This window comes from Ictidomys tridecemlineatus, chromosome 3 (assembly GCF_052094955.1).
Source record: "Ictidomys tridecemlineatus isolate mIctTri1 chromosome 3, mIctTri1.hap1, whole genome shotgun sequence".
Lineage (NCBI taxonomy): Eukaryota > Metazoa > Chordata > Mammalia > Rodentia > Sciuridae > Ictidomys > Ictidomys tridecemlineatus.
Genome location: NC_135479.1, coordinates 76,352,979 through 76,377,803, shown reverse-complemented (window position 1 = coordinate 76,377,803; position 24,825 = coordinate 76,352,979). Strand labels below are relative to the sequence as shown.

Here is a 24,825-nt window from a genome sequence, read left to right as displayed (position 1 = left end):
TCTAAGAACAGAAAAAAAAAATACTAAAATTAAAGAGAAAAATTCTGAAAGTGTAAAGACATTATTTTCCAGATTGAAAAGGTCCAATGAATATTCAGCATAAGTAATAAATGAAGGAAAAACTACATACCCAAAGGTATAACACTGTAAAATGTCAGAATCCTAGAAATAAAAACAGCCCAAAAGCTTTCAGAAAGTGAAGGATCAAAAATCCAGAATGTCATATTTTTATGCAACAACAAATGAAGCAATGCCTTGAAATGTATGAAAATAAATAATTTTCAATCGAGGATTCTATATCAAATCAAATTATCAATCAAGTATGAGAGCAAAATAGAAACATTTTCAGGCATCCCAAAAAAAATTTACCTTCCCTGATTTTTCTCAACAAACTCCTAGATGATTTTCTTCACAAAATTTAGAAAGCTGACAAAGAAAATGGATGGAATGGGATCTAGAAAACAATTTTCAACACAAAAATAGACAAAAGTCAATTCCTTTCAAATGTTTCAGATCTTGGTATTGGTATTTCCCTTCCTAAATTATCAGAGAATAACACAGTTGTATGACCACTATTCAAATAAATAAAACTTTAAAAGCATCCCCAAACCCAGGTATATCTTCTCTCACTCACCAACATATATACACCCTTAAAAATATAACCACTGCAAATTAGTGTAGCCAATTTGGAAATCAGTATGGAGATTCCTTGGAAAGCTGGGAATGAAACCACCATTTGACCCAGCTATTCCTTTTCTAGGACAATACCCGAAGGACCTAAAAACAGCATACTACAGGGTCACAGCCACATCAATGTTTATAGCAGCACAATTCACAATAGCTAAACTGTAGAGCCAACCTGGATGTCTTTCAGTGGATGAATGGATAAAAAAAAATGTGACATTTATACACAATGGAATATTACTCGGTATTAAAAAAGAATAACATCATGGCATTTGCAGGGAAATGGATGGCATTAGAGAAGATTATGCTAAGTCAAGTTAGCCAATCCTAAAAAAAATGCTGAATATTTTCTCTGATATAAGGGGAGGGTAAGTCAAAGTGGGGTAGGGAGGGAGAGCATGGGAGGAAAATTACCTCTAGATAGGAAATGGGGGGAGGGAAAGGGAGGGAGAAGGGAAATAGCTAGGATGGTAGAAGGAGACGGTCATCAGTATACAAAATACATGTATGAAGATGTGAATTTGATGTAAACATACCTTATATACAAATACAGATATGATAAATTGTGGTATAAAGGTATTAAAAATTGTATGCAAAAAAATAAGAGTGCTCATGTATAATGGCATAATTTGGTGTGAACATACTTTATATACAAAGTTACAAAAAATTATGCTGTGAATGGATAATTATGAATGTAATGCACTCCACTATTGTAAGAAGGAAGGAAAGAAGAAAGGGAGGGAGGGAAGGAGGGAGGGAGGGGAAAAGAAAAGAAAAATATAACCGCTGTCAGGCATGGTGACACACGCCTGTATCCAGAGGCTGAGGTAGGAGGATTTTAAGCTGGAGACAGCTTAAAATTAGTTACATGAAACATTCATGTTGATAGCAGACCTTAAAAAAGGAGCTTGATATTAAATCAGAGACACGGCATCTGATAGAAGAAAAAGTTGGTTATGATCTACATACTGTGGGATCGGGCCCCAAATTCCTCAATAGGACACCCATAGCGCAAGAGTTAACAACTAGAATCAACAAATGGGACTTACTCAAACTAAAAAGTTTTTTCTCAGCAAAAGAAACAATAAGAGAGATAAACAGGGAGCCTACATCCTGGGAACAAATCTTTAATCCACACACTTCAGATAGAGCCCTAATAACCAGAATATACAAAGAACTCAAAAAATTAGACAATAAGATAACAAATAACCCAATCAATAAATGGGCCAAGGACCTGAACAGACAGTTCTCAGAGGAGGACATACAATCAATCAATAAGTACATGAAAAAATGCTCACCATCGCTAGCAGTTAGAGAAATACAAATCAAAACTACCCTAAGATACCACCTCACTCCAGTAAGATTGGCAGCCATTAGGAAGTCAAACAACAATAAGTGCTGGAGAGGATGCGGGGAAAAGGGCACTCTTGTTCATTGCTGGTGGGACTGCAAATTGGTGCAGCCAATTTGGAAAGCAGTATGGAGATTTCTTGGAAAGCTGGGAATGGAACCACCATTCGACCCAGCTATTCCCCTTCTCGGTCTATTCCCTAAAGACCTAATAAGAGCATGTTACAGAGACACTGCTACAACGATGTTCATAGCAGCACAATTCACTATAGCAAGATTATGGAATCAGCCTAGATGCCCTTCAATAGATGAATGGATAAAAAAATGTGGCATTTATACACAATGGAGTATTACTCTGCATTAAGGAACGACAAAATCATAGAATTTGGAGGGAAATGGATGGCATTAGAGCAGATTATGCTAAGTGAAGCTAGTCAATCGTTAAAAAACAAATACCAAATGACCCCCTTGATATAAGGGGAGTAAACAAGGACAGGGTAAGGACGAAGAGCTTAAGAAGATTTACATTAAACAGGGATGAGAAAAGGGGAGGGGAGGGGAGGGGGGAAAAATAAATAAATAAATAAAATGTACAGGTATGGAAAGTTGAAAAAAAAAAAAAGGTCCACTGAGCATAACTCTATCTCAAAATAATTTTTTAAAAAAGAGTAGTTCTGAAAACTGCTGATTTTTAAAAATATACCAGTCAACCAAAGTAGAAAGATGACAAGGATAACTTTATTAGGGAATGAACAGCTATAAAGTCTCAATAAATCTTTTTAATCATCTAAAAGAATGAAAAGCTAGGAGGGTTGGGGGGATGAAGTGTGATTAGTTCAGACTTACTTTTGACAACAAAGAAAAGCAAATTTTGTATAACTCCTTTTGAATTTTCATTTCCACAGACTAAACTTTTATCTACCTGAGAACCACAATCATTGTCTGTGATAACATGGATTCAGGAATAAGTCCTAGCTATTTAGGAGATATTTATTTGAAAACATTTATCAGGCCTTCCCCAATCTTTTTCTCACCAACAAGCTTTCTAAATACCTACATCATATATAGTTCATTTTATTATAGTTATTTTTAATGTACCTGTTTTTCCCTGTAATTCTATAAGTCCCTCCAGGGAAAGGTTTATATTCTTTCTTTTCTGCCCTGCATATAAGTACTCAATAAACATTTACTCAATTGAACTAAGGGCTATATTTTTCTTTGAAAGTACAATTGTGCTTAATTTTTTAAATGTGCATTACTTTTCTGATAGATTATGAGTACAATAAGCTGGATATGGCAATCAATAAATCAATTTTAAAACATAAATTTTTACTATTTTGTTTTTGGTTTTATATTTTTAGTAGTGAATTATAGTTATACATAATAGTGGGGTGGAGTTAGTTTTGACATAATCATACATGCATGGAATATGATTTGCTCCAATTCAGACCCCAGTTCTACTTCTTCCCTCCCTTCTCCCTCCCTCTGTTCCTTTCTCTCTTCTGCTGGTCTTCCTTCTATTTATTTAGTTTTCTTTTAATTGATGTTTTATAGATATGCAAAAAGGTGGGATTCACTGTGATATATTCATATATGTATGTAGCATAATTGGATTAATTTCACTCACAGTTCCTTTTCCCAACTTTCCTCCTTCTCCCTCAATTGTCTTCCTCTATTCGACTGATCTCTCTTCTATTTTTATGGGGTTCTCCGAGTTTTTTTCCCTTTATATTGGTCTAATTTCCCACATATGAGAGAAAACACTCAATCCTTGACTTTCTGAGTCTGGCTTATTTCATGTAGGATGATGTTCTCCAATTCTACCCACTTACCAGAAAATGACATAAGTCCATTCTTATTAGGGTTCAGTGAAATTCCAGTGTGTGTGTGTGTGTGTGTGTGTCACATTATCTTTATACACTCATTTGTTGAGAAACACCTGGGCTGGTTTCATAACTTGGCTATTGTGAATTGTGCTGCTATCAACATTAATGTATCATGTAACTATAGTATGCTGATTAGTTATTTTGGATAAATACCAATAAGTGGAATAGCTGGGTCATATGGTATCTAGTTTTTTCAGGAGTCTCCCTGCTGCTTTCCAAAGAGATTGTACAAATTTGTAGTCTCTCCATCAATATATGAGTATACCATTTCCCCCCCCAACATTTATTATTATTTGTATTTTTGAAGAATGCTATTCCTATTGGAGTGAAATAAAACCTCAATGTAGATAGGAAAGGCAGTGAAATGAATTGGACATAACTTCCCCATGTTCATATATGAATATACAGTGAAACACCACATGATGTACAACAACAAGAATGGGATCCTAATTAGAAAAAGGTATACTCCATGTATGTATAATAAGTCAAAATACACTCTAGTGTCAGGTATATCTAAAAAAGAACAAATAAAAAATTAAAAAGAAATCATACTTGCATATCCCTGATTGCTAGAGATGTTGAACTTTTTTCATATATTTGTTGGCCATTTTTATTTCTTCTTTTGAGAAATGTCTGTTTAATTCTTTTGCCCATTTATTCAATGACTCTTTGGGAGTGATTGGTGTTTTTTGAATTTTTTATATATTTTGAATATTAATCCCTTGTCAGAGGAGTCACTGGCAAAAAGATTTTCTCCCAATCTTCAGCTTTCTTTACTGTGTATGCAGAAGCTTTTTAATATGATGTTGCCCCCAACACGACCACTGGAAATAAAAAGACTGAAAATGTAGATTAGTGATAGAGTACTTGCCTAACATGAATAAGGCTATGGTTTCAATTCCCAGTACTGAGAAGAAAAATGAAAAAGATAACTACTATTCTGACAAATGTGACCTGTTATGTATATGCTGTTGTGTAAAATAGTATCAACTCTATGTCTGGCTTCTTTTTTCCAAGAGTATGTCTATGGTTTTCCATCTGTATTCTTAGTAGCAATAATTCATTTTCCTTTCCATGTTCATATTTGATTGCATGAACATAGCACAATTTACTGACCTATTCTATTGGTGATGAACATTTGATGTTTTTTTTTTCCAGTTTAGGGCTATTCTGAATAAAGTTACTACTGTCATTTTATGCAGAGTATTCTTCTTTGGGGTTTATACTTATGAGTATAACTACTAAATTATAAGGTATATGTGTATTCAGCTTTAGTACATAGTGCCAAAGAGCTTCCATAATGGTAATCCTATTTTCTCTCCTACAAGCATGTATGAAAATTTCTGTTGTTCCACATACTCACTAGCACTTGGGACTGCCAGAATTTTAGTCATTATAGTGGCTATTTGATGGTCTCTCATTATAGTTTTAATGTGCACTGCCCTAATGACTAACAAGAACATTTCTGTATGTATGGGCCACGATGGTATCTGTTTTGTACAGCACCTATTAGACCTGCTTATTCTTCTACTGGATTGTTTTTTAATTTTTGATTTGTAGTAGTAGTTCCTCATATACTCTAAATACCCATATATTATCAAATAGCTCACACACTGTGAGATTTGCCTTTTCCTTATCTTTCATATCTTTTGAACCGCAGAAGATATTCATTTTAAAAACACATAACATCAAATTTTTTCTTCATGGTTAGTGCTTTTTGTAGTCTTACAAAAGACTCTTTCAATCCATAAACATAATAAATACCTTCATTTATTTAGATTTCCTTTCATTTCTATCAATGTTTGTATTTTTTAATGTAGATTTTTTTTCCATTGGATTTACTCTTTGGCATTTGGTGTTTTTTAGTACTAAACAGCATTGTTTCTTTAGTTCATCTTCTGATTCTTTTTGTAAACATATAAAAATGTATTTTTAAAATACTGACATTTTAGTCATCACACCTACTAAATTCCCTTATTTTTGTAGTCTTTTAAAATGGGTCTTATTGGGATATTTTATACACAATAATATCTACAAATGAATGTTGCAATATTTCCTTTCCATTCTTTATTATTATTATCTTAATCAATAGGAATAGTGATGGCAAGTATCCTTGTCTCATTTTGAGAATAGTGTGAAAATTATTTTTCACAACTGAATATTCACAATTGGATATTTTACAACTGATGGTTGCTATAATTCTTCATCAGGCTAAGAAAATTACCTTCTATTCTTATTTTGCTAAGTTTTTGTCATGAAAAAATGATGATTTATGCTTCTGTTTTAAGAATTTTTTAAGTAAGTGCAACACTAAAACTCACTTTCAGAAAAGTGCACTTCTAAATTTATTTGGCCCCAGGGTCATGGCAGATTGCATTTCCTCTTACATCATCTTAACAGTGCCCCAACATTAGAGCTCCACTTTCATATGCATTATCTCCATGCCCTCTCCATTATATAATATGAGATGGCTTCTACTCAGGTTGAACAGCCATACTAGACTAAGCAAGTTATTTCCCATGGTATTAATTTTGTTTTCGTTAATGCTCCAATTTTGCATGATTTCTCCATTCCTTTATTTTTCCCATAAGTCTTGTTGAATTTTGTGCACAATTTTGAAGAACATGATAAATTTCAAGAACTCATAAATTTTATACTGTAAGTACATATATATGCCACAGAAGAGGATAATAGTCAAGCCAACCTTCACCAGAGTATACTTTTTACCCAATTATAGCTAAAGACACCTAGTCAATATGACAGAAACACAAAAATGAACTTTTTACAATTTATTCAAATGTAGATAAGATAGGTAGAACATTTGTAGGAAATCAGACATAATCCTTTGACACACTATGTAAAAATCATGTTCTGACAGCCAGGCGCAATGGCGCATGCCTGTAATCCCAGTGTCTCAAGAAACTGAAGCAGGAAAAATCATGAGTTCAAAGCCAGCCTCAGCAATTTAGCTAAGCTCTAAGCAACACAGTGAGATCCTGTCTCTAAATAAAATATTAAAAATGGCTGGGATGTGGCTCAGTGGTAAAGCACCACTGGGTTCAATCCCTGGTACAAAAAAAAAAATATATATATATATATATATATATATATATATATTGTTCTGGCAACCAACAATTAATTATATAATTGGCACTACTAGATTTAAAAAAAAACTCTCAAATCTTTGTGCTGAACATAGATCAGGAAGCTTTTTATAACAGTATTTATTAATGTGATCAATTATGGCTTCAAAGTGATTGCTTAGCCGAGGTAAGAGGATTGCAAGTTCAAAGCCAGCCTCAGGAAAAGCAAGGCGCTAAAGCAACTCAGTGAGACCCTGCATCTAAACAATATGCAAAAAACAGGGCTGAAAATGTGGCTCAGTGCTTATGTATCACTGAGTTCAATCCCCAGAACCCCTTCCCCAGCCATCTACCCCCCCAAAAAATGACTTTATAACACAAAATAAACACACATAATATTATCAGAATTACTTATGATCTTTATAGCTACACACTTACCTTCACATTTTTCAAGAATCTGGACTGTTTCTCCTATTTCTAAGATTAATCCTTGAGGAACAGATCCCCGAAAGCTGCATATCACTACAAAAGCAAGAATATACACATCAGTTAGCATGTCTAAATACTTAGGGTTTCTGAATTAAACACTAAGGTCTCTTCAATCTACACTCTCCCTTCCTTACTAATTCCTCTTTCTAATGTATGACACTCTTCCAACTTAGTTACTACGTTTTGAAAGGTAATATTAAATAGTTCAGGACAATGACACTTCATTATACACTATAGCAAAATTATTCCTGAATGATATGAGCATATACGCATGTATGAAAACATTTCTGTAAATAGATTCTCCCTTAACATGATCTACTTCATTTATACTTTTGGGCAAGTATATGCCTATTATTTTTGTAAAAATTAACATTCGGAACATCTTATCTACTATAAATAGACATTTTAAAGCATTTTTTAAAGAATCATAAAATAAACTTAAATATATAGAGAGAAATAAAATTCTCATAAGAAAAATTAGAACAAAAATTAATGAAATAGAAAGCAAATGTACAACAGAGAACAGCAACAGATAGTAATAAAAATCTTATGTCTTTAATTTTGGGAAACTGACAAATTGATTCCAAAATCTATTTAAGAATATAAATAACAAAGAATAGCCATGTCACAGTCTTAAAAAAAAAAAAACCTTTCACTACCATCTATCAAGCATTATAATCTAAACTTTAGTTCTCTGAAAACATTGACATTGAAAACACCTAGCTCAGCTGATTGGGGGGGGCTAAAAAAGAAAAAGTATGACATTAACAAAACATTGAAAACTTTATAAAATCATACTATAAAAAATAATTATCAACTGGGAGATCCAAGATGGCAGGACAGAGGGAGGCAGCATTTTGTGTCACTCCATGACCTGGGACTCAAGTAGTGATACTTCAGTCTCTGAGAGTGATACCCCTGCTCCTGCGTAGGAATCACAGTCACCGTGACTGTCCAGGGCTCCATGCCTCAGCTTCAGAGGAAGTCTCCCAACTACTAGCCCAAAGAGAACTACAGGGTACAGCACTGATGCAGAACTTTCAGCCACCCACCCGAGCACAAATCACAGGCACTCCCACGCAAGACACCAGCAAATTCCTACGTGCAGGAACTCTAGCCACCAATACTGTGTGGACTCCCATCTACCAATGTGGGGCTCCTCCACTGCTGCCATCTTGGGTCTCTACAGCAGTGGAGATAGTCCCCTAAGAGCAGTAGCCTGCCTGCACTGAGAACTTCACATAAGCTCTGAAGTCAGTGGACAGCCATACACTGCACACCACAGAGCTAGTCTGTGAACTCATTGTTCAATGTCATCACCCAGCTCCCCTCACCCAACCTGACCTGCCATCACTGAAAGCAGGCACCTCCATCTTAGGTTACCTTCATCACCATCTTCAGCGGGGGCAACTCCCAGTTTGGAACTCTATATGGCTAGTTACCCAATTTCTAACTAACCCCTCTCCCACATAGCCACTACCCTGGCACATGACACCCTGGTTACCTTCACCATACTGAGGGCAGAGACAACAACTAACAACAGATGACCCACCTATTGAATGAGAAGGGAAATGGGAAAGATACTGATCTCCAACCAAAACAATCCCTGTTTCTTCTTTCAAGATTTTTTTTTCCTCTCCCTCTCTATTCTCCCGCCCTCACATCCCCAACATATGTAAAACCAAGTACTTTGCATGAAGGATTTTGAGGACTGGGGACATCTGAATAGTATATTACACGTGTATTGTATATTCTTTTTTTTTCTTTTTGCCCACCAATTTCTACTATTTTAATAAATTTTATTTTTCTTAATATGTTTGTTTTATGTACACTATTGTCTTCACACTTACTTTTCTACACAAAATTCCTCTCCCTTCTCCTGCTATTAATCTTCCTCTTTAGATTTGTTTCACAGTTCCTAAGATATAATAACTCTATATCCTCACCTCCAGCCTCCTGAGCATATCATCCTACTCATCATCCCCAGTTCTTTGTCCACCATCAGAAACTGTAAACCCTTTTACAAACTAGTGAGTGTATTGTAGGTAATAACTGGATTCACCATTTCTGTGCATTGTGACCAAACTGTAAACATCTTAATAGCAAACATTTCTTTTAAGGGTGCATATTGTTAATATTGGTATCTGTTAACACTGTCCTTCACCTCAAAGGAGAGGTATTGGATCCCTACAGGGGCACTACAAGCCTATAGGGTAAAAACGGTACCACCTCGGATCCACAGTACTAGAAGGGAAGACACACAAGCAAAATGAAAAGACAAGGGAAGAAAGTGCCCCAAACAAATCAAGATGCCACATTATTACAATCCATGGCCAGCACAGCAGAAGAAACGTCAGAGAAGGACTTCAGGATGTACATAATTAAAATGTTCTGTGAATTAAAGGATGATATAAGAGAGCAAATACAGTCAGCAAAAGATAATTTCAACACTAAGCTAAATAAACAAATACAGAAAGAAAAAGATTACTTCAATAGGGAGATAGAGGTTCTAAAAAAAAACAGAAATCCTTTAATTGAAAGAAACAATAAACCAAATTAAAAGCTCAATTGAAAGCATCACCAATAGATTAAACCACTGGGAAGACAGGACCTCAGACAATGAAGACAAAATAAGAAACCTTGAAAGTAATGTAGACCACACAGTAAAAATGGTAAGAAACCATGAGCAGAACATTCAAGAAATATGGAATATATAAAAAGACCAAATTTGGGCTAGGGCTGTGGCTCAGTGGTAGTGCACGTGCCTGGTATGTGTGACGCACTGGGTTCGATTCTCAGCACCACATATTAAAAAAATAAAGATCTATAAGCAACTAAAAAATATTTTTTAAAAAAAAAAAAAAGACCAAATTTAAGAGTTACTGGGATAGAGGAAGACACAGCGTTCCAAACTAAAGGAATGAGCAATTTATTCTATGAAATAATAACAGAAAATTTTCCAAACATGAAGAATGAATTGAAATACCAAATTCAAGAGGCTTACAGGATGGCAAATATACAAAAATCAAAACAGAGCCACACCAAAGAACATTATAATGAAAATGCATAACATATAGAATAAAGAAAAAATATCATTTTTCAACCGAGACCCTGAAATCTAGAAGACACTGAAAGAACATGTATCAAGCTCTGAAAGAAAATGGATGCCAACCAAGAATCTTATATTCCACAAAATTAATTTTTAGATTTGACGATGAAATAAAAGCCTTCTGTGATAAACAAAAGTTTAAAAAAATTTACAAGTCAAAAGCCTGCACTACAGAACATCCTAGGCAAGAATGTCTTCTCTGATATAAGGGAGGTGACTCAAAATGGAGTTGGGAGGGAGAACAAGGGAGGAAGATAACCTCTAGATAGGAAATTGGGGCGGGAGAAAAAAAGAGGGAGAAGGGGAATAGCATGGATGGTGAAAAGAGACCCTCATCATTATACAAAATACATGTATGAAGATATGAATTTGGTGTCAACATACCTTATATATAATCAGAGATATGATAAATTATTATATAATGGTGTATTAAGAATTGTAATGCAAAATAAATAAGTTTTTTAAAAAATACAAATAATAAAAAAGGACATCCTAGGCAAAATATTCCATGAAGTGGAAATACAACAATGAAGAAGACCATCATTAAACAGGGTTGAGAGGTGGGAGGGAAAGGGAGAGAGAAGGGAAATTGCATGGAAATGGAACGAGACCCTCAGGTTTATACAAAATTACATACAAGAGGAAGTGAGGGGAAAGGGAAAAATAATACAAGGGGGAGGAATGAATTACAGTAGTGGGGGTAGAGAGAGAAGAGGGGAGGGGAGGGGAGGGGAGGGGGGATAGTAGAGGATAGGAAAGGCAACAGAATACAACAGACACTAGGATGGCAATATGTAAATCAATGGAAGTGTAACTGATGTGATTCTGCAAGCTGTATACAGGGTAAAATGGGAGTTCATAACCCACTTGAATCAAAATGTGAAATATGATATATCAAGAACTATGTAATGGAGGGGTAAGATAAGATAATACAAATGGAAGAAATGATTTACAGTAGAAGGGGTAGAGAGAGAAAAGGGGAGGGGAGGGGAGGGGAGGGGGATAGTAGAGAATAGGACTGACAGCAGAATACATCAGACACTAGAATGGCAATATGTCAATCAATGGAAGGGTAACTGATGTGATACAGCAATCTGTATACGGGGTAAAGTTGGGAGTTCATAACCCGCTTGAATCAAACTGTGAAATATGATGTATTAAGAACTGTGTAAGGTTTTGAACGACCAACAATTAAAAAAAATAAAAATAAAAAAATAAATTTAAAAAAAAAAGAAATACAACAATGAAAATCAGCAAAGAGAGGTATTAAGCTAAAGGAAAAATTAATCAAAGGAGAAACCAAGTCAAGTTAAATACCAAAAATAAATTTAAAAGGCTGAGAATAAAAATCATATCTCAATAGTAACCTGAATATTAATGGCCTAAACTCACCAATCAAAACACATATACTGGCAGATTGGATTTTTTAAAAAAGACCCAACAATATGCTGCCTTCAAGAGACTCATGTCATAGGAAAAGGCATCCACAGACTGAAAGTGAAAGGTTGGGAAAAATCATATTACTCACATGGACTACAGAAGCAAGCTGGGCTTTTCATCCTCATATCAAGTAGATTTCAAGCCAAAGTTAATCAAGAGGAATAAAGAAGGATATTTCATACTGCTTAAGGGAACCATACAATACAAGACATAACAATAATAAATGTACATGCCCCAAACAATGGAGCATCTACAGTCATCAAACAAACTCTTTTCAAGTTTAAGAGTCAAAAGGATCACAATGTGATAATTCTTGGTGACTTTAACCACTGCTTTCATCACTGAATAGATCATCCAAACAAAAGCTGAACAAAGAAACCACAGAACTCAATAATACAATCAATATCTTAGACTTAACAGACATATATAGAATATTTCATCCTTCAATGAACAAATACACTTTCTTCTCAGCAGCACATGGATCCTTTTCTAAAACAGACCATATACTATGTCACAAAGCAACTCTTAGCAAATATAAAAAAGTAGAGATACTACCCTGCATTCTATTGGCTCATGATGGAATGATATTAGATATTAGATGGAATGATATTAGAAATCAATGATAAAATAAAAAATAAAAGCTACTCCAACATCTGGAGACTAAATAATATGCTACTGAATGAACAATGGGTTGCAAAACAAATCAAGAAGGAGATGAACAATTCTTAGAGGTGAATGACAACACAGATACAACATATCTGGGACACAATGAAGACAGTACTAAGAGGAAAGTTTATAGCATAGAGTTCATTCCTTAAAAAAAAAAAGTCAACAAATAAACGACTTAACATTACATTTCAAAGCCCTAGAAAAACAAATCAACACCAAAAGCAGTAGAAGACAGGAAATAATTAAAAATCAGAGCTGAAATCAATGAAATTGAGAGAATTGAAAAAAACTGACAGAACAAAAAGTTGGTTCTTTGAAAAAATAAATAAAGTTGACAGACCCTTAGACATGGTAATGAAGAGATCAAAAGAAAATATCACAACAGACACTACAGAAATACTAAAGATAATTAGAAATTATTTTGAAAAATTGTACTCCAATAAAATAGAAAATATCAAAAGCACTGACAAATTTCTAAAGTCATACAATTTGCCCAAATTGAATCAGGATGATATACACAATTTAAACAGATCAATTTCAAGTATTGAAATAGAAGACTCCATCAGAAGCCTACTAACCAAGAAAAGCCCACAACGGGATGGATACAGAGTTGAGTTCTACAAGACCTTTAAAGAGGAACTAATACCAATACTATTCAATTTATCAGGAAACAGAAAGCACTTCCAAACTCATTCTATGAGGCCAGTATCACCCTGATTCCAAAACCAGGCAAAGACACATCAAAGAAAGAAAATTTCAGATCAATATCTCTAATGAACATACATGCAAAAATTCTCAATAAAATTCTGGCAAAATGAATATAAAAACATATCAAAAAGAATGCACCAAAATCAAGTGGGGTTCATCCCAAGGATGCAAGGTTGGTTCAACATATGGAAATCAATAAATGTAATTCATCACATCAATAGACTTAAAGATAAGAATCATATGACCATCTCAATAGATGTAGAAAAAGCATTTGACAAAACACAGCACCCCATTACGTCAAAACACTAGAAAAACTAGGGATAACAGGAACATATCTCAACATCATAAAAGCTATCTATGCTAAGCCCAGGCCAACATCATTCTAAATGGAGAAAAACTGAAGGCATTCCCTCTAAAAACTGGAACAAGACAGCGATGCCCCCTTTCACCACCTCTATTTAACATAGTTCTTGAAACACTGGCCAGAGCATTTAGATGAAAGAAATTAAAGGGATATGGGTACGAAAAGAATAAGTTAGCGCTATGTGCCTACAATATGATTCTATATTTAGAAGACCCAAAATATTCCACTAGAAACTTCTAGAACTAGTAAATGAATTCAACAAAGTAGCAGGATACAAAAATCAACACCATAAATCAAAGACATTTCTGTATATCAGTGACATATCCCCTGAAAGGGAAACAAGGAAAACTACCCCATTTATAATAGCTTCAAAAATAAATAAAATACTTGAGAATCAACCTAACAAAAGAGGAGAAAGACCTCTATAATGAAAACTAAAGAATGCTAAATAAAGAAATTAAAGAAGACCTTAGAAGATGGAAGATTACCTTGCTCTTGGATAAGCAGAATTAATATTGTCAAAATGACCATACTTCTAAAAGCATTATACAGATTTAATACAATTCCAATCAAAATTCCACTGACATTCCTCATAAAAATAGAAAAAGCAATCATGAAATTCATCTGGAAAAATAAGAGAACCAGAATAGCTAAAGCAATCCTTAACAGGAAGAGTGAAGCAGGTGGCATCATTATACCAGACCTTAAACTATACTATAGAGCAACAGTAACAAAAACAGCATACTATTGGCACCAAAATAAGACTGGTAGACCAATAGTACAGAATAGAGGACACAGAGAATAACCCACATAATTATAGTTATCCTATTTTAGACAAAGGCACCAAAAACATACATTGGAGAAAAGATAGACTCTTCAACAAATGGTGCTGGAAAAACTGTAAATCCATATGCAAAAAAAATGAAATTAAACCCCTATCTCTCACCATGCACAAAACTCAACTCAAAGTGGATCAAGGACCTAGAAATTAAACCTGAGATGTTGTGCCTAATAGAAGAAAAAGTAGGCCCAAATCTCCATCATATCAGATTAGGCTGACTTCCTTAATGAGACTCCTATAGCATAAGAATTAAAATCAAGAATTAGGGCTGGAGTTGTGGCTCAGCCATGGAGTGCTCACCTAGCACATGTGAGGCCCTGGGTTCGATCCTCAGAAAACTACAGAATGCTCCACAATAAATATTAAAAGACAAAGAATTTAAAATAACTGTTACTATAAAGATTTTTAATGGATATACAATATAAAACAAAATAACCTGTAATATAAAATGTGAGGGTAGGATAAGATATATCATGTGGGGATTTTATTTTTAATTGACAAAAAATATATATATGTTTATTGTCTATAGTATGTCATTCTTAAATATGTGTATATTGTGGTATGGCTAAACCAAGGTAATTAACATATATTACCTCATATACTTATCTTTGTGTGTGTTATAAGAATAACAAAGAATCCTCCTAGCAATTTTTAAGAGTACCATAATACATTGTTACTAACTATAGTCACCATATTATAAGTGTAGAATTTTATAGGCTGTCCCAATTATAACCCATAATTTATATTTTATATTTTAAGTAAGCCTTCAACATCATCAAGAAAAATATCCATAGTGATACTTAAAAAAAATAATTAAGTCAAAGAATACCAGTATAAACAATTCTAAAGTCACAAAGACTGAAAGAACAAAAGGAACAACAAACAAAAGACAACGAGCAAAATATCAATAGTATTTTGCTATCAATAATTAATTTAAATGTGAATGGACTATGCTCACCAACCAAAAGACACAAAGTAGTTGAGGGGATTAAAGAAACAAAACCAAACCTTATGCCTCCTATAAGAGACTCAGCTTAGATTCCGGTTCATAAATAGTGTAGCACTGAAGATATGGAAAAGGATAATCCACCCAAATGGAAACTAAACTTACGTCCAACCAAAAAGACTTTAGTCAAAAACTGTCACAAGACAAAATTATGGAATGATAAAGGAATCCATCAAGAGGTTGGAACAATAACAAATATGTATGCATCGAACATTAAAGCACCTTTATACATAAAGCAAATATTAACAGATCTAAAGGGAAAAATAGATGCCAATACAATAATAGTAGGAGACCTCAATACACCACTTTCAACAATGGATTTACCATCCAGAGAGAAAAATCAATAAAGAAACAGTGGACTTGAACAAAATTACTGGACAAATTGACCTAAAAGACATATACAGAAAATTCCACTCAAAAATAGTAAAATAAACATACTTTTCAAACGCTCAAGACATTTCCCAGGATACATTATGTTAGGACATAAAACAAGTCTTAATAAACTTAGGAATGAAATCATTTTTCTCATTTTTATTATAATTAGCACATATTAATTATACAAACTAATTGGATTCACTTTGCTATTTCAATATATGCATACTAGGGAATGACTGTGTCCTTCCACACTCCTTCTAACTTTACATTCCTTCTTTCCCCTTTCCCCTTCCCCATTCCTAGTAATTCCTCTTCTACTTTCATATCAGTATTTTTATAAAATTTCCACTGAGCGAAAATGTGTTAACTGTCTACGTCTGGCTTATTTCACTGAACACAATGTCCACCAGTTCCATCCATTTTCCTGCAAATGACAGGATTTCAATTTTTCTTTAAGGCTGAATAATTCTCCATTGTGTATATGTAGTATATTTTCTCTTCTATCCCTTAATCTGTTGACAGGCACATAGGCTAATTATGTAACCTGGTTGCTGTGAATAGTGCCACAATAAACATGGATATGCAGTCATCTCTTTTGCACGCCAACTTCATTTTCTTTGAGTATACATCCAGAAATGGGACAGCTGGATCACATGGAAGTTCTATTTTTACTTTTTTGAAGAACTGTTTTCCTTAATGGTTATACTATTTTACATTTCCATCAACACTGTAAAAGGATTCCTTTTTCTCCAAATCCTTCCCAGCATTTTCGTTTTAGTGTTTTGTTTTGTTTTTTAACAGCCATTCTAACAAGGGTGAGAGAGGATCTCACTGTAGTTTTGATTTGATTTGCATTTCCCTGATGGCTAATGATATTGAGCATTTTTTCATATAGCTATTTCTTTTGATATGTGTTTAATAAGATCATTTGCCCATTTTTAATTGGATTACTTACTTTTGTTTACATTTTGGGGCTCCTTTTATATTCTGAACATTAATCCTTCCACAGGTGAATAGCTGGCAAAGATTTTTCTCCCATTCTGTAGATCATCTCTTCACTCTTGTTTCCTTTGCTGTGCAGAACCTTTTTAATTTGATGTAATCTTGTCCATCAATTCTTTTGTTTCCGTGCTTTTGGAGTCCTGTCCAGGAAATTTGATTGTGCCAGTATCCTGAAGAGTTTCTCCTATTTCTTCCTCTAATACTTTCAGAGTTTCAAGTCTTACATTTAGGTCTTTGATACATTTTGAGTTGATTTTTGTACAGGATGAGAGGTAGGGGTCAAAGTTCAATCTTCTGCATATGGATATCCACTGTACCCAGCATCGTTTGTTGAAAAAATTATTTGTTGTCCTTTCTCTCATGTACATTTTTGGCACTCTGTCAAGAATTAACTGGTTGTATGTATGTGGATTTACTTCTGGGTTCTTTATTCTGTTCCATTGGTCTATGTGTCTGTTTTGTTTTTAACATTTTATTTTTAGTTGTAGTTGGACACAAAACCTTTATTTTACTTTTATGTATGCTTAAAATCAAACCCAGGGCCTCGTACATGCTAGATGAGCACTCTACCACTGAGCCACAACTTGAGCCACTATGTGTCTGTTTTTATGCTAATACCATTCAGATTTTGTTATAACTCTATAATATGTCTTGAAATCAGGTATTATGGTGCCTTTATCTTTGTCTTTTGGCTCCAAATTGCTTTGGCTGAATATTCAGGGCCTTAAGACCTTCCATATGAATTTTAGAACTGTTTTTTCTAATTGTATGAAAAGTGTCACTGGTATTTTGATAGGAAGTACATTGAATCTGCATATTACTTTAAGCACTATGGATATTTTTTAACAATATTAATACTTCTAATCCATGAACATGGAAGGTCTTTCTACCTTTTAACATCTCCTTTCAAGTATACTTTTTTATAGCAATGACATGAAATTAGAAATCAATAATTAGAAATTAAAATATGTGGAAACTGAAAAAAATACTTTTTGAACAACCAATGATTCCAAAAAGAAATTTTTTTAACTTACCCAAAAATAGAAATAGAGTATACCCAAACATATGGAATGCAGTAAAAGCAATTTTTAAAAGGAAATTATAGTAACAAATGCCCACATAAAGATAAGACAGGGCTAGGGTTGTGACTCAGTAGTAGAGCACTTGACTAGCACATGTGAGGCAGTGGGTATTTGATCCTCAGCAGTACATAAAAATAAATAAATAAAATGAAGATTTTAAAAAAGAACAAGACAAAGAAAAACAAGACCAAAAAAAGATAAGACAAAGATCTCAAGCAACCTAGTTTTATAGCTTAAAAAAGAAAAGAATGAACAAACTAAGACCACAGTTAGCAGAAGGGAAGCTATAATAACGATCAGAGAATAAATAAATGAAATGCACTAGGAGAAAACAAAAACAATTGATGAAAGAATTTTTAAAATAATAATAATAAACAACTAAGCAAATCTTCAGCTAGACTAAGCAAAAAAAAAGAAGTATCAAAAAATATGTATATATTGAGGCTGGGGATGTGGCTCAAACAGTAGCGCGCTCACCTGGCATGCATGCAGCGCTGGGTTCAATCCTCAGCACCACATATAAATAAAGATGTTGTGTCCGCAGAAAACTAAAAAATAAATATTAAAAAATTATCTCTCTCTCTTAAAAAATGTAAATATTAAAGAGGAGACATTATAACTGTTACCACAGCAATGTAATGACCCATAAGAGACAAGAATACACAAATTTTATAACCAAGAAGAAATGAAAAAAAATCCTAGGAACACAACTTGCCAAGGCTGAATCATAAAGAAATTCAAAATCTAAACAGACATAACAAGAGACTGAGTCAGTAATCAAAAACTTCCCAAAAAAGGAAAGCTGAAAACCTCATGACCTTGTTATAGTGTTGTGGTGAATTATCACAAACATGGAAAGAATTAATGTAAATCCTTCTCCAACTCTTTCAAAATACTGATGAATTGGGAACACTTCCACATTTATTTTACAAGACTAGCATTACCCTGATAACAAAGCCAGACAAGTTAACTAGGAGGAAGAAAAAGCATAGATGAATTTCCCTATTGAAGACACATGCAAAAATCCTCAACAAAATAATAGTACACTAATTCTGGTAAACCAATCCAATAGTACAATAAAAGGCTCATACACCATCACATAGGATTTATCCATGAAATGCAAGAATGGTTCAAAATAGTCAAATCAGTAAACAAGATACACCACAGAAACAGAATGAAGGATAAAAATCACATGGTAATCTCAACAGATGTAGAAAAAACATTTAACAAATTACAACATCCTTTCATGACAAAAAAAATTCCAACAATTAGGTAAAAAAATAGAAATATACCTCAATACAATAAAATACATGTAGCAAGCTCACAGATAATGTCCACCCACAGATAATGTCCTGCTCAAAAGTTGAGTTTTTCTCTAAGATAAGAAACAAAACAAGGATGCTTATTCTCATTACTTTTATTCAATAGAATATTGAAAGTTCTGGCCAGAGCTATTAGACAAGAGAAAAAATAAAAAGTATCCAAACTGGAGAAGAAGAAATAAAATTATTTGTTCACATATAATATGGTATTATATGTAGAAAACCCTAAAGACACAGTTGAAGTGATTATATTCAGTAAAGTTATAGGATACAAAATCAATGTATGAAACTCAGCAGCATTATTCTACACTAACAAATGAACTATACTAAATCAAAATCAAGAAAACAATCCCATTTACATGAACTAAAAAAAAGTACTGAAAAGGTTTAACCAAGGAAGTGAAAGATTTATACGCTGAGAACTATAAAACACTGATGAAAGAAATTAAGATGACACAAATAAATGTTAATGGACTAGAAGAATACTGTTAAAATGTCCTAATTTGGGCTGGGGATGTGGCTCAACCGGTAGTGCATTTGCCTGGCATGCTTGCGGCCCGGGTTCAATCTTCAGCACCACATACAAACAAAGATGTGTCCACCGAAAACTAAAAAAATAAATATTAAAATTCTCTCTCTCTCTCTCTCTCTCTCTCTCTCTCTCTCTCTCTCTCTCTCTCTCTCTCTCTCTCTCTCTCTTTCTCTCTCTCTCAAAAGAAAAAGTCCTAATTACCCAAAGCAACATGTAGATTCAATTCCTTTCCTGTCACAATTCTAACAACATTTTCTTACAAAAATAGAAAAGCAATCCTAAAATGTGTATGGAATCACCAAAGATCACAAGTAACACTCTTCAGTCAGAACAACAAAGCTAGGGGCATCATACTATATTTAAAAATTGTATGCTTATAGTATATTTCTAAATGTACTACATAATTATAACAATCAAACTAGTGTGCTACTGGCCTAAAAAAAAAGAGACATATAGGCTAATGGAAAAAAATAGTGGGTTTATACAATATGCTGATTTTAGATCTTTTGAATTTATACCTTGTAGTGGGATAAGCTGGGTTCTATTCCTAGTTTTCTGAGAAATCTCCATAGAGCTTTTCAGAATGGTTGCACTCATTTATAGTCCCACCAACAATGTATGAGTGTACCTTTTCCCCACATCCTCCCCAACACTAATTATTTATATTCTTAATAATTTCCATTCTGATTAAAGTGAGTTGAAATTTCAATGTGGTTTTGGTTTGCATTTCCCTAATGGCAAGAGTTGTTGAACATTTTTTCATATATTTGTTGGTCATTTGTATTTCTTCTTTTGAAAAATGTCTGTTCAGTACTTTTGCCCATAGCAGCACAATTCATAACAGCCAGACTATGGAACTAACCTAGATACCCTTCAACAGATAAATGGATAAAGAAAAATGTGGTATATATACACAATGGAGTATCACTTATCCATGAAAAAAATGGTATTGTCATTTTCTGGTAAATGGATGAAAATGGAGACTATAATTCTAAGTAAAATAAGTCATACTCAAAGTCAAGGGTCAAATAGAAACTAGGGGAGAGAAGACAGAGAGAAGAAATGAGGGGGGATTCCATCAAAATTAAAGAAAGATCAGGGAAATAGAAGAAGAGGATTGAAGAGGAGGGAGGATAAATGGGATAAGGGAAAAACAATAGAATGAATCTGACCTAACTTTCCAATGTAAATATATGTATATATAACAATGAATTTCATCCTTATGTATATCTACAAGACACTATTTTTTTAAAAAAAAAAGTAAACAAATATAAAGACCAGTGGTATAGGAAAAAAAAGAATGGGGAAGGATAAATGGGAAAGGCAAAGATAAGTACTAGGGACTAAGTGGAAGCAAACTCCATGCATTTATAATTAGGTCAAAATAAATACTAATATTATGTATGACCATTATGGACCAATAAAAAAATGAAGAGTGAGTTCAGAAGTGAATTCACATAATTAGGATCAATTGATATTTTTATTTGTTATTCTTAGATATACATGACAATATAGTATTTTTTGACTTATTAAACCTACCTGGAGTGCATTCCAGTTAGAATCCCATTCCTGTGGTTGTACATAATGTGGAGATAAACTAGTCCTGTGTTCATATATAGGCAAAGGAAAGTTATGTGTGATTAATTCTATTGTCTTTCCTATTCCTACCCCCCTCCCTTCCCTTTATTCCCCCTTTGTCGAATCCAACAAATTTCTATAACTCCCCTCCCAACCCTCTCTTGTTGTGGGTTAGCATCCACATATTAGAGAGAAAATTTAGCCTTTGGTTTTGTCGGACTGGCTTATTTCACTTAGCAAGATAGCTTTCAGTTCTATCCATTTGCCAGCAAATGCCATAATTTCATTCTTCTTTATGGCTGAGAAATATTCCATTGTGTATATATACCATATCCTTTATCCATTTATCTGCTTAAGTGCACCTAGGTTGTTTCCATAACTTGACTATTGTGAACTGAACTGCTATAAACATTAAAGTGGCTGCATCACTGCTGTATGCTGATTTTAAGTCCTTTGGGAATAAACTCAGGAGTAGGATAAGTGGTTCAAATAGTGGTTGCATTACAAGTCTTCTAAGGAATCTCCACACTGCTTTCCAGAGTGGCTGCACCAATGTACTAGCAACGTATGAGTCAATCTTTTTCCCCATATAATCACCAATATTTATTGTTCCTTGTATTCTTTTGTTAAAAAATATTTACTTTTTAGTTGTAGTTGAACACAATATCTTTATTTTATTTATTTTTATGTAGTGCTGCGGACCAAACCCAGGGCCTCACAGGTGCTAGGCAAGAGCTCTACCACTGAGCCACAACCCCAGCCCTGTTCCTTGTATTCTTGATAATTGCCATTCTGACTGCAATGAAATGGAATGTCAGTGTAGTTTTTAATTTGCATTTCTCTAATTGCTAGCGATGGTGAACATTTTTTCATATATTTCTTGGCCACTCATATTTCTTCTTCTGTGAAGTGGCTGTTCTATTCCTTTGCCCATTTATTAACTGGGTTATTGGGAGGAGGGTTGGTTTTACGTTTTTTGAGTTCTTGATATATTCTAGAGACTAAGGCACTGAGATGCAAAGATTTTCTCCTGTAGATTCTCTGTTCATTATTTTTATTGTTTTCTTTGCTGTGCAGAAGCTTTGATGCCATCCCATTTATTGATTCTTGGTTTTATTGCACTTTACGAGTCTTTTGGGGAAGTCTGTTTCTGAGCCAACGTGATGCAGAGTTGGGCCTACTTTTACTTATATAGGTGCAGGGTCCCTGGTCTAATGCCTAGGTCACTTCTCTTGCTAAAGATTGTTTTGGATATTCTGGCCTCTTATTTTTCCAAATGAATTTCATAACTTTTTTATCTATTAAGAATGTCGCTTAGAGCCTGAGGTTGCCAGCAGTAGAGCACTCACTTAGCATGTGCAAGGTGCTGGGTTCAATCCTCAGAACCACATAAAAATAAATAAAGATATTGAGCCCCCAACTATAACTAAAAAAAATATTTTTAAAAAGAGTGTCACTGAGGGGCTCAGGTTGTGGCTCAGTGGTAAAGCGCTTACCTCACACCAGTGAGGCACTGGGTTCAATCCTCAGCACCACATAAAATAAATAATAAGTAAACAAAATAAAGGAATTGTGTCAATTTACAACTAAAAAGAACATTTTAAAAATAAAAGAATGTCACTGGGATTTTAATAGGAACTGCATTAACTTGATATAGCGCTTCTGGTGATAGGACCATTTTGACAATATTAATTCTGTCTCTCCAAGAACATGGAAGATCTTTCCATTTTATAAATCTTCTTCAATTTCATTCTTTAGTGTTCTATAGTTTTCATTGTAGAAGTCTTTCACCTCTTTTGTTATATTGATTCTCAAGTATTTTATTTTATTTTATTGAGGCTATTGTGAATGTAATAGTTTTCCTGATTTCTCTTTCAGCTGATTCATCATTGGTGTATAGAAACACAATTGATTTATTTTTTTAATGGTTATACCTTTATTTTGTTTTTTTTTTAATGTGGTGCTGGACAAACGCGCTATCACTTGAGCCACATTCCCAGCCTCACACATGCTAGGCAAACGTGCTATCACTTGAGCCACATTCCCAGCCCCAACACAATGATTTATGGTTGTTAATTTTATATACTGCTACTTTGCTAACTTCATTTGTGAGTTCAAGAAGCTTTATAATGGTGGTTTTCAGGTCTTCTGAATATACAATCATGTCATCTACAAATAGGGTTAGCCTGAGCTCTTCTTATTTGTATCCTTTCTTTCTTTTATGTAATTGTTCTGGCTAGGGTTTCAAGGACTGTATTGAATAGGAGTGGTGAAAGAAGGCATCCCTATCTTGTTCCAGGTTTTAGAGGGAATGCTTTCAAATTTTCCCCACTCAGAATGATGCTGACCTTGGGTTTAAATTACATAGCTTTTACAATGCTGAGGTGTGCTCCTATTAGCTCTAGTTTTTCTAATGTTTTGAGCATGAATGGATGTTGAATTTTGTCAAATACTTTTTTTGCATCTATTAAAGTAACCATGTGATTCTGTCTTTAAGTCTAATAGTGAATTATATTCATTGATTTCCATATGTTGAACCAACCTTGCATTCTTGTAATGAATCCTAGTTGGTCATGGTGCACTATCATTTTCATGTGTTTTTGTATGCATTTTGCCAGTTTTTAATTGAGAATTTTTATATCAGTGTTCACCAGTGATACTGGCCTAAAATTTTCCTTGAGGTGTCTTTATCTAGTTTTAGTATCAGGGTGATACTAGCCTCATAGAATGAGTTTGAAAGGGTTCCCACTTTTCTATTTTAGGAATAATTTGAGGAGGATTAGTATAAATTCTTTTTGAAGTTTTGGAAGAAGTCGGATGAGAATTCATCTGGCCCTAGGCTTTTCTTTGTTGGTAGGCTTCTAATGGAGTCTTCAATTTCATTGTTTGAAATTGATCTTTTTAAATTTTCTATGTCCTCCTGATTCTGTTTGGGTAGGTCATATTACTCTAGAAATCTGTCAATGTCTTCAAGATTTTCTGTTTTACTGCAGTATTGATTTTTAATTATCATCTGTATTTCAGTAGTGTCTGTGATGACACTCCCTTTTTCACCACAAATTTTAGTGATTTGAGTTTTGTCTCTTTATTCATTAGCTTGAATAAGTGTTTATGAATTTTATTTATTTTTTTCAAAGAACAAGTTTTTTGTTTCATCAAGTTTTTGAATATTTTTTATTCAATTTCATTGATTTCAGCTGGTTTTGTTTTTTGTTTTTTGTTTTTTGTTTTTTGGTTTTTTTTTTTGGTCATTGTGTATAGACAGGATACCTCTATTTTATTTGTTTATTTTTATGTAGTGCTAA

At 33.8% G+C, this 24,825-nt stretch overlaps 1 protein-coding gene across 14 annotated transcripts in view; it reads right to left on the bottom strand.

Moving 5' to 3' along the window:
• Window positions 1-24,825, bottom strand: part of Dock3 (dedicator of cytokinesis 3) — a 586,580-nt gene that overhangs the window by 513,645 nt on the left and 48,110 nt on the right. For all 14 annotated transcript variants that reach the window (XR_013436504.1, XM_078043258.1, XM_021727520.2 and 11 more), the window contains exon 2: window positions 7,442-7,525. Coding sequence is in view for 13 of the 14 variants with exons in the window: in XM_078043258.1 (XP_077899384.1) it covers window positions 7,442-7,525 (84 nt within the window). In the remaining variant the exon portion in view is untranslated. The remainder of the gene's footprint in view (window positions 1-7,441; window positions 7,526-24,825) is intronic.